General features: G+C 42.6%; 1 protein-coding gene across 2 annotated transcripts in view; it reads right to left on the bottom strand.

Annotated features, from left to right (window-relative positions):
* Window positions 1–2766: 2766 nt before the first annotated feature.
* Window positions 2767–19521, bottom strand: part of LOC117206348 (protein vestigial) — a 76786-nt gene continuing 60031 nt past the window's right edge. For both annotated transcript variants that reach the window (XM_033445600.1, XM_033445599.1), the window contains exons 4-6: window positions 16188–16311; window positions 14382–14596; window positions 2767–4008 (exon numbers count right to left, since the gene is read on the bottom strand). In XM_033445600.1, the coding sequence (XP_033301491.1) occupies window positions 3962–4008; window positions 14382–14596; window positions 16188–16311 (386 nt within the window). In that variant the 3' untranslated portion in view covers window positions 2767–3961. The remainder of the gene's footprint in view (window positions 4009–14381; window positions 14597–16187; window positions 16312–19521) is intronic.

Raw genomic sequence — 19521 nt, forward strand, 5'->3', positions numbered from 1 at the left:
TTCTTACGCTTACAGGCTTATCTCGTAAAAAACCAACCGATAGCATCCAAGTACAGGTAGAAATTGCTGTTAGAAAGGAATCGAAGGTCCTCATAGAACTGGAAACCGTGGCCAGATATAACCCTGCAGCCTTAATATCTCTGGCTGGTGTCCACCATCCAACGAAAGGAGGAAAGAAACGGAGAGATGAAAAGGGAAAAGTAAAAAAAAAGAAGAAGGAAACGAACACAGCGACGTGAACGAAGGGACACAAAGGCTGAGGCGAACAACGCGACCTCGGTAATTAAAACAAGATGGAACACCTCGGTCAACGCAATAAATCTCACCATTTCCTATTCTCTACCCCTCTCTTTCTTTTCAACCCGACCCGACCCCTCCCCCGATATATCTTTCAGCTTTCCCCTTATCCGAAGATCGGAACTAGCCCCTTCGCGACGTCCGACGATTTATTTTATTATTTGGTAGATTTACTGGCGGCTACCGTTTATTGGAATCCACATCGATCGGAGATTATGAGGCGAGCGACGCGTCCAGATGCGCGCCGTCCTCGATCACAGGTTACGAAACGGATAATTATTGGCAACGAGATGAATTATCGAGAATTGAACGAGTTGGTGTAACAAAAAAAAAAAAAAAAAAAGAAAAGGGAAAAGAGAAAAAATATATCGAAAGCAAAGTACCGCGGATCTTTCCTTTTCGCGACAGCATAAGTGGATTTTGTTGTTTCGCGTTATCGGCGCATACCGAACGGCTGGATGTGTATCGCAATTATTCTTTCGCTGGATCGACGTATCGTGATCGAGGCGGTGGCGATCGCGTGCCACAGTGTCTCTCGTTGCTTCGATTTATTGGACCTGCAGAGATATTCGTGTGGCAAAGCTGAATTAAATTATACAGAATTGTTGTACGCGTAGAATTAGAGACGCTCGCGTTCCTCCCTTGAATTCAATTTTATTAATTCGTATGCATACGTAGATACATCTCGCGCTGATTCCATAAATCTTGCTGTAGTAACATCTTTCGGAACTCCGTGTGCTCGTTCTTATTTCTGAAAATATCACGAAATCTCGTTAAAATTTCTCGCCACCTTGCTTTTTCGTGCACGAGCACGACTTCCATTTGCGGCACGGCCAATCAGGCTACACGTGTCTTACACGTGATAACGACGATCGTCCGAATCCCAGGAACATCGTTTCCCCTAGGTGACGAAGTTAATTGCTCATTTTCTCATCTCGTTAACTGTGCCTCGGTCTGCAACACGTCGGTGATGTAGGAAACGGAGCACGTGTAAAGGAAATCGTCCATCGATCTGACCACATGTTGAACCGAGCAGTTTATTATTTCGTATATTACATCGATTTGTAATATTAATTAGGTCTGTCGTTCTTAGTGAATTTCGAGGAAATCAGTAGGACGAACTTCGTCAAAATTATTATATACCGCGTCGATTTAAAAAATGATTTCTAAACGCATCCATGCATCGCTTTATTATGCGATCGCGTTACAGGTATTTACTGTTTCATAGAATTACGTGAATGGTTGTTTATGATTCAGAGTTGTTTTTCGTTTCGATATTAATGTACGTCTACATCGTACGTCAATCGTAATCTCTTTAGGAAAATATGTCTAAATTGCTCAAAATATCTCAGAACGATTTTACCAAACGAAGATGGATAAGAAGCGAACGAAAGCGAAAGTTTCACGCAGAATTCCAGAAGATTAAATTCCCCATTACTTCCTCTTATTACGTGCTCGATTAACTTTCCGGTGTGAGTGGAGCCACTAAATCCACCGGTGTGTAATTAACCAGCAGCGGCGTAACGAACCGCAAAAGCATAAAATTCTATTTTCTCAGCCAGATGTATTCCAGTTCCGTTCTGCTCTTATCTCTAATCTCTGCTGTTAATTACATAATCGCGGATACGCGGCTCACACCGACAGGATATATCACGTGTTTCTCATGTTCTTGCACAGGAAATGATTGTAGAAAAATGAATTGCGAAAGAGATTCGAAGAATCTCGTTAGTATTTCGACACGACGATCAATGGAAATATAATAATCACGTCCGATTCTTTTATCCTTGTTACTCAAAGAAATTACTGTCTGATTTAATTATTCGATACGTAAGCTGTTTTGGAAAATTGTTAAGACAAATGATCAAAGTTGTAATATCCATAATGGATATGTACGAGAGAAAAACTGTTCAAATTGTCGGGACGTCGTAATTTCCAAGGAATTGTAGAAATCGAATCTTAGAACACGTACTTACGTTTACACGCTTAAAAGCGAGAATTATATATCAAATTTAAATCGATAACGATCCGCAAAAATGATCTATCTTTATCAACTTTTACGACTACAGTTACTTGGTGTAAAACTGGAATTTGGTATACGTTCTGTTCGTTAATATCGCAAACCAAGTATTAGAACGCAAGTATTTCGTATCTCCGAAATAAATGCGGTGAATTTTTTAACCGAGGTGTTCACGAAGTTTCAAATGTACGCAAAAGATCATTAATAACGAATTTTGACAGCCTGTTAATGTTACTGTCACTTTTAATTGAGACGTCAAACGTGTCCAATATCATGCATCGTAATTAATTACATGTTCGATCAGGCGTTAAAAGTTGTAACACCGTTTTATACGACAAAAAATATTTATGAAATAAGGCGTACGTATCCTAATCGAACGATCGATATCGTACGTGAAAAGAAACTTGAAAATAATCATCGGGTGAAAGTCAAAGCCAGAAAACGCAACGATGTAATATTAATGCATCATTTATTTAACACCTATGATGACGATAACATGAGATGCGCTTAAGGTAGAATAATCCGCTAGGCAAAATGTCGGTTGTGCGTGCGTGCATGTAATGTGTGTGTGCGCGCGCGCGTGTTTGTGTGTGTATTTCTTCGTGTTCACGATATGATTTATTAATTCTATGGGGAAGGATGTAAAGAATAATTGTGACAATTCGGGTAATAACTATTTTTAATTTGCTGACTTGGAGAGATTTCAGAATTTCTGCAGCGTCCGGTGTTATGATACAATAATAATAGTAATATATATATATATATATATTTATTATATATATATGGCAAGATCATTGGTCAATAAATATTTCACTTAAATCTGCAGTCAAATTCGCCAAATAATTAATCCTTTGATCTTCCTCTCCGATTTCTATCTTCCTTCAATAAGTTAACCATCGTGATAAATTCAACGAATCCTATCGATTCATTTTATTCAACGGAAATGATACATTCTACAGATTGATAATATTATTCAAGGAACATAGATCTCTCCCTTTGAATTCTTTTCTATCAACGATCGTTTCGTATCGTTACGATCTATCGATCCTTCTTCTGCTTTTTCTTCTTCTTTCCTAATTATTTGGAAAATTTAGACACGCCTGTCGGTGGCCTAATTCTCTACACTTTATACGAACTAGAGGCTCTGTTGTTCCAGCGGTCGCGTCGGTCGGACATAGGTATATCATCAGTCACTATGAAGGTAATAGTGCGCGCAAAGTATTCCTCCTCTAATACTATCTGAATTGTACGCTAATAGTAGATCCTTAAAGTAAATTAGGTAACACTATGTACACTTTTTCGACGCGGGCTGAACGATTCTTCGCGTACGTTCGTCCGGCCGTATAACAAAAGTTCATTCCTCTCATCCGCCAGCTCTCGTCTCGTCTGAAAATCAGCGGATGAATCATCTCCTAGCACGCTAATATCACGTTTGCGTCGTTTACAACTACGCTCGTCCCTCCTCGATGACGTTCCACGAGCGCACCCATGTTCGCCATTTTGTCGCTACGTTCGTCCGAGCGCTGACAGTTTTCGTTGTCCTTCCGATTGTTGGTCGCGGATTTCGAGCTCGTGTCTCTCTTTTTCGCGGATTCACCCACCGGATGTTGCGAATTAGTTCGACCCACGAGACTCCGTTGCTCGCTTCTAGAACCAGTAAAGGTCTTTGGAATCTTGCACTTGAGACTCGAGACCTGCAACACGAATGAACACACGAATTTTTAATTTTCGTAAAATTAACAACTATATATATATATATATTAAATTGAACGAAGGACAACAATGAAAAACGACAGAATATCTCATCCAAGAAGGACAGATTTATCGCTAATACCGCTCTATATGCTCTTCATATGTGAAATAAAATATTAATTGACGAATCGTTATCAACAACCTAAGTGCGTAATCTACGCGTTATTCGAACCTGATAATCAGCCCCCAACAGACTCCTCTAACTCGCACCGAGTAGTCTTCCGTTCACGAAGGTTTGTGTCTCGAAGCAATCATCGATTAGACTGGAACGATACCACTGACGATCCACGACAGAGCTTTCACGCACAAGACAAGTAATTGGTTATATTCGAAAAGATAGGAATGACTTTTTCGTTGGTGCGGGGTCGGCTCATCGTTCATCGAAATTTATAACGCGGCCAGCCGCGTAATAAAAGAAGAGTCAACGTTTTGACGGATGCGAGGGTGCAGAACTGGTGATGGCACCCGCTGAGCGACACGGACGGACAAACCGATGGACGAACCAAGGGAACGAACGGTCGAACAGAACGAACGGATGGGGGACCAACGGAATATGTCACGAGATCGAACAGTTAAGATCTCATGTTCCTTGCAACGGTTGCACGCATGCGTCTATAGCTATCTTCGATCTTGATATCTTCGAAGACTGACCCTGCAGATCATTCTGCTCTCTCGACTCCTCGTACCCCTCGACCAGCCGCAGCTCCGAGCGAATCATTGGTAATTGAGAAGAAGCTTGACTCGACCGAGAATGTTTGCGTATTAGCGAAAAAATCAAGCGTCTTAGACGAATAAAATTTCTAAGGTAAAAGCACGCTCGCAAAGAAAGTATTCTGCGGGAGAATTTCCGCTTAATTCCAATCGATCGAGACCCCGATTGATCACGATGACTACATATCTTAATCATTGTCAATGAACGCAACATCGTTCGATGTTACATGTCCGCTTGTATATCGAAAGTCTCTTGGATACGTTGTAGTTTCAGCGAGCAGGACGAAGATGGACGTTTTCAAATACTTCAATTCCCGGCACGTGGTGCACGGTACGGCCGATTAAGTTCGTATCTGTCGGCGCACACGTGTCAGCACGTGGATCTACCTGCTTCAAAGTCAGCTACGTGTGCGTCCCGCGCGTTACCATATTGGCGCATGCACGCTGAAAAAAACACGTAGCGGAAGCACAAAAGATTCGATCTCTGCCAGCGAGTCAGAGAACGCGAAGCGCTGTTCGATAGAAAGCTGCTCGGCCGGAAAATGACGATGGAACGCGTCGTGAGAAGAAACTGGTACACACTATCGAGTGTTTCGACAATCGATGGACGTAAATTGATAAGCTACGTTTACATACTTTGCAAGTTTCGTGCTTCCAAGTCGTAGAGAACATCCACGGGGAAAGTTTAACAGATCGATTGTATAAATTATAATGTAGCTTCGCCTTATAGTTAGAAATTGTTTTGACATATACAGGGTGGTTGGTAACTGGTGGTATAAGCGGAAAGGGGGTGATTCTACGCGAAAAAGGAAGTCGAAAATAAAAATTTTTTTTAAATATTTTCTTTCTTTTTTTAAATTTTTCCATCGAGACAACGATCTACAGTGAGATCCGTTATAACGTATCGCACGCGTACCGAGCGAAAATTCAAAGTCGATTTTCTCGAAAACAAAGCCTCGAACGAAAAATTTTTATTCTATATTTTCGACTTCTTTTTTCGCGTATTTTATTTTATATCACAATTATTAAGTTATATCTAAGTTATTACTGACTAGCTATATACATTTTGGACGCAACGATACACTTTGTGTATTTTTTTTTTTTTTTTACGATCTATCGATAGAAGAATAAAATCCATCATGCTCCAAAGTATCGACGAGTAAATATATCTAACGATTAATTATTGGGATATCGTGGTGCACAAATCCCATGTATCTATATGATTCGAATGGAAAGCGGAGAAGTTTCTGTTTCATAATCGACGCGGGTTCTTCCTCGTAAATACGAGAGGGTGACTCGGGAAAGCCAGCGAGCACCGGGCAATATTGTCCACGCTATCTGACACACCATTTACCAGCAACACCCCCGCCCATTTTGTTCCAGCATATTGGCCTCGCATACTCGGCCGTGAAAACGTTATAGGCACGTACGCGGCTCGCATAAATCGTTCTGACACTTATGGTACATTATTTGCCGGCTGCAGCCCATCGTATTGAATTAGGATGCTCTCTCACGGAGATTATGATCGGAGCAGAGAAACGATACCAGAAGTCGAGAGCTGGTATAATATGGGAGTATTAGTAGGATAAAATTAACGATTATTACTATTGTTTAATGAGACATTACTTTGCAAAATTCACGTGTATTTAATAGGCGTTTACCATAAGAAACGAATAAAGTATTACGATTTTTAATTGGAAAAAATATTCTTTCGCAAAACGAACTGTCCTTGTTAAACGACGATTGCTGTGAAATATTCCTTTCTTGTAAAAGGAATACACGGTGTTTTCGTTGGAAACCTCAAACGCACACAAGTCGATGAATACGAAGTTACGGACGAACGCACCTGTTATGAATGTTCCAGCATTCAATATCGCGATATCAAAGAGCATAGCAAGACGGTACAAGGAGGAATTCCCTTCGGTCTTTTCGACAAAGAAACAAAGCACAAAGTCGAAGGAAATTCGGAATGAAACTCGCTGAATCCGAGAATTTTGTAACTCTGTCCTTTATGTTCGCCGAAAATTTAATCACGCGCCTGTTACGCTTGAAAATAATTAAACGCTTAAAACTGGTGCAAGTATGCACAGGCCTGCAATAACGTTATACTCGGGAAGCAACGTATTTAATTAAATATATGTATCTTTAAATATAAGAAATCTTTGTCGTTGTTTATGTATGTTTATTCTGCAAATACGTACGGAAAATTTAATGCAGCGATAACGGTATCTTTTTATCACCGGAACCTATTTAAACTTAATTTCGTAAAAAAGTTATAAAACTTATCGTATCTTGTAATTGTTATTGCTTCTTCGATAACGAATAATCTGTGTTCTCGTTGCTTTCGTTCACCCTTAACTTCGGGTGGCAAATTCAACGTCAAAAGACGAGAGTTAGGTATTTGGATTAAATTAAATCGAACACCCCCGCTTTAAAAAGCAAAAACCCGACCCTTGCGCGCAGGGACCCTTGCCACCGACGAGGGATACGTAAGCATCGAGATGACCCTTATCAATGAGGGTCAACCCCTCATAGTCTGAAATCCAATATAGTCGTGGTAAAGGAGAGTCCCTACTTTGATTCACCCCGTTTCGAAACTCGTATGCACCGACGAGCGAGTATTAATTGGAAATTAAGCTTCTAAATCTTCGTGCCTTTAACGTTTCCCGTTACTCCGATCCTTTGTGAGGATCCTGACCAATACACGCGAAGAGCGATTTCCAACCACTTTGGGAAATTGGAATGTTTGCGATCTCGTTAAAAGACGAGACTCGATTCCTATCGCGTGTATCTCACGCGATATAAAAATTATCCATCGAAACCACATAGACTAATTACACCTGCCGTCAAGTACCTTGCAGTTTGATTGACTTTACGACAGGCGGTAGCCTGGGTATAAAATATTACGTTCGTCGCTCCATTTGTCGTTCGTGTTGATCCTCAAATACGTAGTTTTAATATTCTTCTAACGCAAGACTGAATTATCTCGAGTCGTGACGCTCTTAAAGTACATGCGCCAACTGTTTCTTCGAAAGTAATCAAAGAAGAAAAAGGAAAGCTTGGGCGACGTCTGTCGCCTTCGTGACGCAACTGCCCTGTCGCGTCGAAAGGTTCGTAGCTCGCAAAGGTTCGGCCAGGGGTTAAAGGACGAAGAGGACGCGCGTTCGCCGCGGAGGCAGCTCCGGTTCACCGGAGTGTCTCTTCGTCCGCGAACGAGCCGACTTCGAGAGATCGATATAAACCGGCAGCTTTCGACCACTCCCTCCATCCGGCCGGCTGACCAATCGAGGCTCGCTAGCCATCCCCGGCTACCCTGGTGTCCCTCTTTTCCATTCTCTTCCCTTTTGCTCCCGCCGGTGGAAGCGGTGCACAAGCGTGGATTACGTGACGTCACCGGTCGACGCCATTTTCGAGGCGCGTGCCAGAAAGACCCGGCTGCAGCGACGCGCGGATCCAGAATATTCTCTCTCCGGAGAGAATGTCCCACGCGGACCAGAATTTATGGCGAAGATTCCCTGAATTAATTCTCCTGGAAATATTGAGAGCGCCCCGCTGGACCCTTTCTTTGTTTCGACTCGCTCGACCGCGCGAAATCGCTCGACCGACGCTCCGCGACCCCGAACTGCCTCGAAACTGCGCGCTCATTTACGATACTGTTCCGTTTTCCAGTCACTTATGTCGTTCCTTTCTCTTTGCACCGATGAAAAGGCGAGACTGTCGAGGGATGTGCAAGTGAAGCGCGTTCAACCTTCGGACGACGAATACCTGGATCACTTTGACCCGCCATCCAAGTTTCAATATACGCGTAGATATTGTGGCAGACGTTACTTTTCCTAGTAAATTTTGTGTTTATCGTCTTTAGGAAATATTTTTAACGCTATCAGAATGTATGTGATAAGAGGCTCATAGTTGATTCCCACTACGATCCTTCAAGTTTCGTTCGGAAGTTCAGTGACCCTGCGCAATTACGTTTCGACATGGTCGGATAGGAAGCGAAGATCGAACGATGGATAGTTGAAGAAAAAGACTTTGTAGGAATCTTGTATGTTGTACGGTACCTATGTATTCAAGGTAGAATTATAACGCGGAACGTATTCGATCATCGAAGTAAGAATCAAGAGGAAGAATAAGAAGAAGAAACATTTTCTTAATTAAAGTAATATCACGTTCGAAAGGAAAAATATTACCTGTATAATCGTAACAAGACAATAAATTTCACGTAACTGGAGCATATTAATTACACATGCAGCGAAGTGTGTGCGAACGAAGGGTTGAGTGTATCACCACGACCTATAAAATATCGTGCATGAAATTCAATTCAGCATTCACAGGTGAAATCCGTGTTTTGATTTAAGTCCGTCTAATTGCGAGCAAAGTCCGCGTCGTCGCGGCTGCGTGTTCGGAAGCAATAGATTTCGCGATACCAGTCCGTCGCTCTTCCGCCTCGGATAACGAATCTCGCTCGTAAATTCGTCTCTGCTCGCGACCGCCGGCGAATTAACGTTAACTCTGGAAAGATAAAAGTACGTGAACTGCATTAAATTAACATCGCCGGATCCAGTTCCAACGTCTCGTGAATGTTGCTCTTCGGACCTCGGTTTCACGATTTCCGTCGCACGTTCTTTTCCAACTTTTCAACTTCCTGTTCGAAGATACGTTTCCCTTTGATTCTTCTCCGAAACGCTTCCCTTTTGTCGCTGTTGATACGGGTATAAAAACGAAACCAGTTATTTCATTTCTTATGGCTCAAAGGGCTAAGTAAAGCGAAATTCGTTTTAGTTTTCCGATAAACGTAACGGTTGGGTTTCCTAGCAATTGCGCCCAACAGTGCACCGCGGCGAAGAAATGAAACAGCGTGCAGGAAACTTCAATCTTTCCAACAGATTTCTCTTTCTTGAATCGCTGATCGATTCCGCGAATCCGCTTCCACCGTGGGAAAAGAAAACGCAATTATCCCATTGCCTTAAGACAATGCCAGTTCTGTACAACTTTAAATCACAACTTCCGCCAATCTTCTATCGGAACGATCTCTCGTACTTCGATTCTCGCAAATCTTCTTTTCTTCGTCTTGACCAAAAAAAAAAAAAAAAAGAAAGAAAAAGAAAGAAATAAAAAGCAGAAGAAGGAAAATAAATAAGAAAATAAGAAAACACCGAGTAAAGTAACGAACAAGAAAGTATAGTAGACGTAGAAAGAAAAGTGAACTTCCGTAGTTGCATGAATTATCGTCGTCGTCGTCGTCGTCGAAGGCTCGATCACGCGTTGAATTCGTCGATGCAACAGCCGGTGACGGCCAATTAGATTAATGATTTCGCAGAAGTAATAGACATACGCGGGGCCGGTAGGGATAAGAGGGAAGGGGGAGGCATAAAACCGCCGACAGAAACGTCACGCGGTGCGCCATGACCATCTACAGTTGTCCGGCGTCGTCGGACGTCACACGGTAATTGCGATTTATTTCTCTTAATCGCGCTTAAACGGCAGCCAATTTATGCCGACCGAGTTAATTTTACGCAATTATATAATTACCAGTCAACTCGTGGCACGGCCTAATCGGGGTGCCAAGCGGCGTTCTAATGGCGGTACTTCGGATTCGAAGACGCCGCGGGTTCGCTTTGCCGCGCCGTTCCCTCGTGTCGAAACCCGCTCCGAAATTACCTCCCCCGCCCCCGCAATAAGAAAGTCTATTGCCAACGTTTGTGAAAAATTCGTCAGGCTTTCGTCGATACGAACGCGATTGTTGCGTTGCGTTATCGCGAAGAGAGAGTTCGAAAATGTGAAAGCGACGGGACTTTTCCTCGTTGTTGCACAGTTCTTTGTATTTGGGATCGGTAGATTGGAAATTAGATTTGTTTGGCTGAAAAGGGGCATTTTTAAATTTCACGCAAGACATATCAAACATTTGGTTTATTTAGACAAAGAAGATGGACGACTTTATTTCGTCAAAGTTCCTACGCCTCAAACTTATTTCGTACGTAGTTAAAAAGGAAACGTCAAAAATCAGAAGAAGCTGCTTGTCGTTAATTCCTTTGATTTCCCCAAATCCTCGAAATTCTGATTTCTTTTTACCTACCTACTTCGACAAAATGGCCCGAAATCTGGCTGCTGGATCGTCGACGTCGTTTTTTAGGCCGACTCCTTCGATCGTGGAATCGATATTCGTTCGTGGCCAAGAAAGCGGACACAGCCAAGCAAGTCCTTCCTTATTTATTCATTAATTTCCAGAATCGATGTTTGACGACGAGGTCGCAGCTACTTGGAAGCAGCGAGCGTGCACAGGGCCCTTACGGTAGCACACGCCAGTTAGAATAGTGAGCGTTGCCGACATTCCGGCGAGTAAATTCTTGAAAACTCGTTTGGTCGGTCCGATCCGCGAACCAACTCTCAATCTGCGCCCGTGCAGCGAGGCGCGCGCGTGCGAATGTAAGCGTTTCCTAAATTGGCCCTAAATCTCAGCCCGTTCGTCCCTGGGAGTCTCTCAGACAAAGCAACGCCAAAATTTTTCGCAGGATTTCTCCGTCAAATGTCCCGTACGCGTCGACGAAACTTTTCGTCAATTTCAAAGGGACCACGCGTTTGGAAATTAATTTTCTTTTGGAGAAGTCGGGGAAGAGGTTTAAAAACGTTCGGGAAATTGTGCGTCACGAAATGGCACGTGTTTCAGAGATTGTCGAAAACATTTTTAACGTTTCAAGTTAAGTAGTTTCAGCTTCCTTTGGTATTAGAATTCTTTCGAAAGTAATACATTGGAGAAAATCGCTTTCTTTAATACGTGATCGTCAAGCTGAAATGTCCAAAATGGCTACCGAAAGAGGGTTGAAGCCATGGCGTATCGAATCCGTGACAGCGAGAGGGATGAGAATGCTAAAGCGAAGCTCTAGTATCGATTTTCATCGCTTGAATTCAACATACGTGGAACCTGACCATGGCACACCGCTTTCTCTCCTTCGCTACAAACCCTTAAAACACTTGCTTTATATTTTGAAACAGCGTAAGTACTTGGTATAATAATTTTTATAAACAAACAGCAAAGAATCTTACGTTTATAAATTTTTATTTTAAATCTATGTGGAATACAAGTTAAATAAAAAAGAAACTACGAGAAGATTAACACCTGTTTCTTCCATTTTATATCGTACGATTTTCCATGTTGACGATCAAAATATTTTCTCATACTGGGAATTGTTTTAAAGAATATACCACTAACGCCAGATTTATTTCGAACGAACGACAGCTGATCGTTCGAAATAAGCGAAACGTCTATAAATATATCCAACTCCAATGCTACAATTCCAGAAAAATAGTCTTAAAATATCGTTGGGAGCATTTGACAGTCGCTGACAGTGGAACGTCAAAGTCGCTTGACAGCCACAGTGTGAACTATCAAAGCGAACACGTGTCAGGGTAAAAAACGAAAAAGACGTAGAATCAACGATCTAATAAAATCAATAATCAACGAATTAACGTGAAACGAACAAGCGGAAAAAGTGACACGAAACGACACTATCTTTGATCACATAAATCGCTCTAAGCATAAATTACACTGACAATCGTATCACTCACTATCAACCCCATCGAATGCTATATTAACGTCACGTGTTATCAGCTGCATCAAATATCCGAGACATTCGATAAAATAAGAAAAAACGAGGCAACTGAAGAACACGAGGAGGAATCGGATTTTCCATTACGGAAGACATCACCAACGCGACGACACCCTTTGCGACTAGCAAACGCATCCCTCGAGGGAACGTCACGGCGCACGATAAAAATAAAGCTCGGACGGAGACACGGAAATTCTCGAGCGTGGTAGAACGTTGTATCAAAAGTTACGGACGTGTTACATGAAATCGCGTGACTGGCTACCGAGGTAAAACGGAAGGCGTGCTGCTTGCAACGACGTGCAGACAGATGGGAGTGGTCTCTGCAATCACGATGGGCGTGGTGCTTCCACGGCGTGCTGCAGCTGCACTCCGCATAGCGGCCTCTGTACTTTGCATTTGCCTTGCAACGTGCTGGCAAATCGCGTCACGTGAATATTCTTCCATCCGCGATTCCTCTTTCCTTTCGGATTTTCCAGAATTTTGATGAATTACCTAACTCTTACATACTTGTAAGAACCGTAGTCGTAATTTAAGGCGAGCTTATCCGAGGTTTATCAAGCCGGGGTTGATAAAAATGTAAGAGTAGAAAGGATAGAGTTGTTACGACCGAAGAATCTACATTCTTGCCGCAGAAAAACGTTCATTCTCTATTTTTCTAACGCTATCGTAGTTTAGCGTTACAACTGCGCCATACACGTTCGTTTCCCACGCCAGCGTCGAATTCCACCGATCTCGTGCTAACAAACTTTATAACACGCGTGCAATGCTCAATTCCGAACCGAGTTTCTTCACCCTTTGCGAGCAACCGATCGATCCACAGCTACACGATCCGATAGAATCGTGCACGGTGCCGAAAACACGGAAGAAAAAAGAGGAGAACGCCTGGTGACCAGTGGGTTGCAGCAGAGGGGAGGACGAGCGGGCTTTTTATCCGCGATTTACATGATAAATCTCGTCGGAGGAGGATCGACTCGACATCAAAGTTGGAAGGCCGAGAGTGCAGCATCGTTTGCGGCGGCCGGCAAGAGGGAACGGAGGCAGAATGGCGCGCAGGTAGCGCGCAAGAAAGGTCGGTCGGCCCCTCAGATGCTCGCAATTAATAAGAGCTTAATGGGGGCCGATATAGCGCTGCCACGCTCTCAGGGACTCGTGCTTTCTTCGTTGTTCTCTCCCACCGAAATCATCGATGCCGACGACAAAAAGTCACGGCACAGCCGTAAAACATTTCGCCCCGACTCTTTTCGACTATACTTCCAAGGTGCCCGGGACACGTCATCGCAAAAAGAGCCGCACCGTTTTGATTCCCGCAGTCCAACGTCCAGTTATATAAGAGAGGGAAAGCTTGTCCCCCATGAGCGGATTAGAAAACGCGGAGGAAGAGGAATCTGAAGCTAGTGACTGGGCGCTACCGAGAGAAAATTGTCGAGTAATTTGCTGGTAAATAGACTGGTAGATACTTATGCTTTTATAGGAGATTTAAAAGTGTGCAAATATACAGAAGGTACATATGAAATAGGCAAAGAATTCTCGCTGTTATTATACGAAATATTTGGTACGTTTAATTGGTGAAAGAGATCGTTTCCTTTCGAAAGAAACTTTCTGTCGTTGTGTCCCTAAGAATATGAATCAACGTGCTTGAACATCCACCGTCTGAAATATCAGGTGGTTCCGTAAAATTCTGATTATATCATAATTCTTCGAGCATCTACTACTTTTTAGGAATATAGGAAATTTATCGTACAGTGGATATGTTCGCCAATATTGCGCACGATTTCTCAATATCTGGAAAATAGATTTTATTTTACACGTACTTAGTACGAAACCCGTTTAATGCGAATCGCATGTCCAAAAATGTTCACATATTCGTAAAACGATTAAAGATAAAACACAGAAGCAAGAGGAACTAAAAAACCAGAAAGCCATAGCCTGGAATCATTTAATTTCGCGGCGAAGTATCGACGCAAGAAATCTACATATATGAGATTCGTGAGTCTACTCACCAGAGAGGGGTGCGTAATAGCCGTGCGGGTAAGAGGGTGCGGAGGAAGCGTCGACGAAGGACTGCGACGGCGTCGCCGACGGCCAGTCCTTGTAGGAGGCCGCGGAGTGCGCGTGATGCGCCGCATGGTGGCCGAGTCCTCGCGCACCACCCAACAGCAAACCACCGTAACTCGTCACGGTCGCCATGTTATGGTGGTGATACTCGTGCACAGCCCTGAAAAATAGATCGTAAAAATCATTCTCGGTATCTCTCTTCCTTGAAAACGTATTATAGAACTAACGCAATTTCTAGATTATCTGATGCGAAATACCAGATGTACCGAGTAAGACGGACGTAACAACGAACAGCATATGTAGAATAAACGCGTGAACGGATCGAAACGGATGGAAAAAGACCGACGAAAATGCGAGGGGTGAAAGAAGGAGGAACGAAAAAGAAGAGGGCGAAGAAAAGGTAACGCGAGAGGAAAGGAGAAAAAGAATCCTCGATATCGTGCCTCTTCTCAAGAACGGTGACAGACTGGTAATTTATACGGCGGCCGACGCGAGATCAGCGCTAAAGATCTCTCGAACAGGGGTACCTGCTCCCGACGGTTTTCTGTATTTTTCACGTCTCGTTTTCTCTTTGCCTCCGTTCTTTCTCCTTTCCTCTTATTTCTCATCCTCGCCACCGTGTCGCTTTTTCTACGCTCGTTTAATCTATCCTTCTCTTCGTACCGCATCTGCTCGCACCGCTCGTTCGGGCTCTTTCCTCGATTTCTCGTGATTTTTCTCCCATTTCTTTCGTCATTTTTCAAAAGACACTTCCCTTCTCTCACGTGTTTCCCCGCTTCGCTCGTTCCATCGTCCCTCGTACCCGCTGCGACATTCATTTTCGAAGGTTTATCCCGGCAGGCTATCGCGTAATGAGCGTGTCGCGCCTGCCGGAGGAGGATTTTTGGAATGCGCGAGGCATCGGTCGCATTATCGTCTGTTAATCGAACGAACGACGATTTCGTCGATTAATCACGGGGCTGATTTCGCGCCGTGCGCGTGAATGCACCGCCGCGAGATACAGGCCGCGCGAATTTAAAATAGAGTACGTCGCGCTGGAATGACTGCATCGGATTCTCCGATGGGACTCGTCTCTAATTAGAGGTTGCGATGCTGGCGATTCGAACGAATGGAACGCGAAATAGAGAAGAAATGGGCATTCTGATTGGTTTGATATTGTTGAAAATGAGATGAGTGGAAAGGAGTAAGCAGAGGAATGTTAAATGATATGTAATATGGCGGTTTGTGTCTCGAGGTGGTACATTAGATAGAACTATAGATCGAACGATGTAAATGGATATATGAAGTGAAAAGTTTGTGAAAATGTTATCATTTCATACGCAATTTCCTATTGTTTACGAGGATTATGATCTATTTCTTTGGTAAGTTTTTTGTATTTCCTTTACAAGTTTGTTCGGATCTTAACGCAAGATACTCGATCGTATCTTGCTTTGGATCCTCTCGCGTGTAAATTTTATTCTTCCTATTTTTATCGTAATCAGAATATCTGAAAATCTGTCCATATCAAGATTGGAGAGTATACTGGATGTAGTAATAATTTCCAGTTATTTATTTATCCATCCAATAAGAAATTCCGAAGAAAACATGAATTTTACGAATAAAATCGAACGAATTACTTTATCATTTATGATTTATGGGAATATAATACGAATGTCAGTTTAAAAGGTTTAGAAACATGGTATTAGGACAGATTTTCCTCTAACGTAGAGATATATTTTAAGGACAACACAAGGAATGTTAGGAACGCTCACCTGTGGTGATACTGTGGATAATGCGGATGCCATGGATCCGTTGGACACTCGTAGACTTCGCCAGGATGCTGGCTCTTCCAGAAGGAAGGGGGGAAGTTCCTCATGAACATGGGAGAGATATTTTCTACAACAAAATACAATGCTTTTAATAATTCCTTATTTATCCGAGCGAATACAAATTGCCATATAATTTCTACAATTAAAATGGTGCAATCTTTTCGTATATATATATATATATATATATATATATATATATATTTCGTATGAAATTTAATATTTTTCAAACGATGTCCAATTTTCCTGTTCTAAAACCAAACGTTCAATTTATTAACCAGGGAATTAATGAGTTAATTTGCTACATATTTTAGTTATCAATCTCTCGAATATCTCTTTTACGTGTCGCTTTTATTTATTTATAATTTGTTATATCAATATGTGCAAAAGCTAAATTGAAATTGGCTTGCCTTTACCAATTTGGAATTTCATAAATATGGAACTTCCTGGTTAATAGCTTCGCAGTCTTGGTAGTCTGACTTTAAGTATCTAATTCTACTTACGCAGTCGGCGCGTGCTCTTATTTTTATGCGTTTCAGAGACGAAGACGAACAAACCGGCGGACTATAACGTTAAGGCAAACGTTATTGCACAAACTAAGAGTATTTTTTGATAAAAACAATTCTGCATCTTCTGGGAAAGAGTTGCCATATATCGGTAGCAGCAAATAAATTAAGCAATAATCCGGTTAACGAGCTAACGTAACTGCAAGGAATGAAGTTACGTATATAACTGGAGAACGAAGGTATGCACGATTGTAAATATCATAGTACACCACAGTTCCCTGAAATTCTCCACGAAGAGTCTCCAACGATAAGTTATAAGTTCTACGATCGACTATCCCAACCTGCACGGATCACCGGGCCAATCGGCGCAATAATTTTTGTTCGAAAGCTAGACGTTCCGACTGGGCAAGAATGTTTATTAAAATATTTGTATCGTTTCCCACGGGCCAGCACGCGATTCTTACGAGGGCTCACGATAAACGGGTAGTCGGATCCCACGGGATCGAACCGCGCGACAGAAAGGTACCGCTCGGTTGTTTTACAAGCGACCACTCCAAAGCCAGAAGCTTGTCGTGTATCCTCCCGCGAGTCTCCGGGTCCTTGGTCCCGGGATTCCTTTTTCTCTCTCTCTCTTTCTCTCTCGAGGATCTTTCGGCCAATCCAAACACATATTCGAAGGTTGAACCAACGAGACCGAACCAGCCGACGATTTATATTTCTAATTCCTCCTCTTCTTCCTCGATCTCATCTTCCACCGCGACTCGCCATCCCATGGAAAATGTGTCAACTAATTTAGAAAAAATATTCAATTTACGAATCGTTGTTATTTCTGGATGTTAGCGTCCTTTTATTGCCATTGCCATCTGTTTCTTCTTAGGGTGTTTTAATATTGCTTGTCGTAGATATATTACGGTGATGACTTGATATCTTTAGCGAATAATATATTTCGAAGGTTCGTCCTTAAAAAAAAGATTCCTCCGTTTAAGGTTTCTTTTCTCATCGTACGATTGTAGTTTCAGTACCTTACCTCATTGTTATTTTACTTTTTATTTCGTTATATCTTTATCACAGCTTTAGTTATTCTGTTACAGCGTTATGAGGATTATGCACGAGTTATTTATGTATCATATGCATTTGACTGATTGCGAGTTCGGTTTTGTTAATAGTAGATAGGTTGTTGTAAAATTTATCTTCATTTGCTCGGGCAACGCGTTAATTATAAAGTTTACTTTGTATGGGTCGACAAGAATACACACGGCTATGTAAAAAGTGGCTAGCGCTAAAGCTGTTTGATAAAACAGAGGCATGAATTATTCATTTATACGTGGCGCAACCTACCAGTATCGATTGATACATAGTGCTCGATGTACGGTAATTTATCTTTAATAGATGACACATACTTACACATGTACGTACATGTGATAATTAACGAGTTGAACCTAACAAGTCAACGATATATTATCAAGAAAGAAAAAGAGGTTTACGGTAAATGAAGGATAAAACGCCTTTTAAACTCGACATTTACGATATTAAACACGAACACTCTGTAGATTAAAATGTACCTTAAAATATCTTTAAAGGCTTATCATCTTCGTGACAAAATCGTACAAAGTAATCTGAAAATGATTATTTATAGAGCAAGTCAGTCCTGATTTCTACGAGACAGACTTCAGAGGCAAGTTTAAACAGGAAGTAAAACATTCTTCATCTTTAACTTACAATCGTCGTAAAGCAACGTAGGATCGTGATAAAAATTCCAGATATCGATCGATGCACGTTCCCAACTCAAGTACATCAGACTCGCATCCACGGCGTGAATTTGACATCGACGACCCTTTCTGGCTTCATCGGTACCACATTCGCGTAGAATCGATTCCCGCCCGTTTCCCAGTTCTCTGGCCGAGCGTGCAGCCGGTCCGCGGCATCGGCACAGTAGAAAGCCGACCGTGGACGCTCGACACTCTGTTTCTTTAATTGCGTTAATAAATAAAGGACAGTCGGCCGAGGACAGCGGGCCGGGGGTTAGAGGGATGAGAGAGGGGCAGACAGACCCTGGCGGTGGTAGAGAAGAAAAAGGGTGGGGAGGCGGCGGCGAAGAAGTCAGAGAGAAGCACGGGGTTGGAGGAAGGACGAAGGACGTTGGAACGAAGGACGTGGTGGAGGCCGGTTTCCGTTCCGTTCCGCTATCTTGCATCTCCCCCGTAAGCAAATCGCAATATTTAACGCGATAGTTAGTCAATCTTTCTTGATACGTGTGTAGGAGGATGACGCCGTGCCGCTCGACCAATCCGCGATACCGGTTACAGCTCTCGAGACGAGAAAGCATATTTTACGCGTTTCACCGTCTACGAACCCCCCCTTCCATTCTGGCATTCCACGCGTGGGAAACAATGCGGCTCCATGGCTTCTTTATGCTGAAAGTGTCGCGGGTCAGTTGTTACCGGGACGATCCGATACCCAATCGAGTTACAGTATCGTTCCGGACCCTTTGACGATTCGCAGATCGTTACGGGATTTTGCGAATCTTCCTCGAACGTGTTTCCATGTGTTTGAACAAATGGAAGAGAGCGCATGAGTTCGTCGATATTCGTATATCCGGTTCAGTTTCGTACGATGCGAAATGAGACGAGTGTTTTGCCAATTTTACAAACACAGCGTGATAACTTAGATGTTTCGACAAGTACTACGTATTCGGATGAATATCGCGACGAAGTTGAGCACCTTGAAGCTTTCGCGAGGCATTCGAATTATTATTCTCTGTGTCAAATATATCG

This window comes from Bombus bifarius, unplaced genomic scaffold (assembly GCF_011952205.1).
Source record: "Bombus bifarius isolate JDL3187 unplaced genomic scaffold, Bbif_JDL3187 scf7180000008006, whole genome shotgun sequence".
NCBI classification, from domain to species: domain Eukaryota; kingdom Metazoa; phylum Arthropoda; class Insecta; order Hymenoptera; family Apidae; genus Bombus; species Bombus bifarius.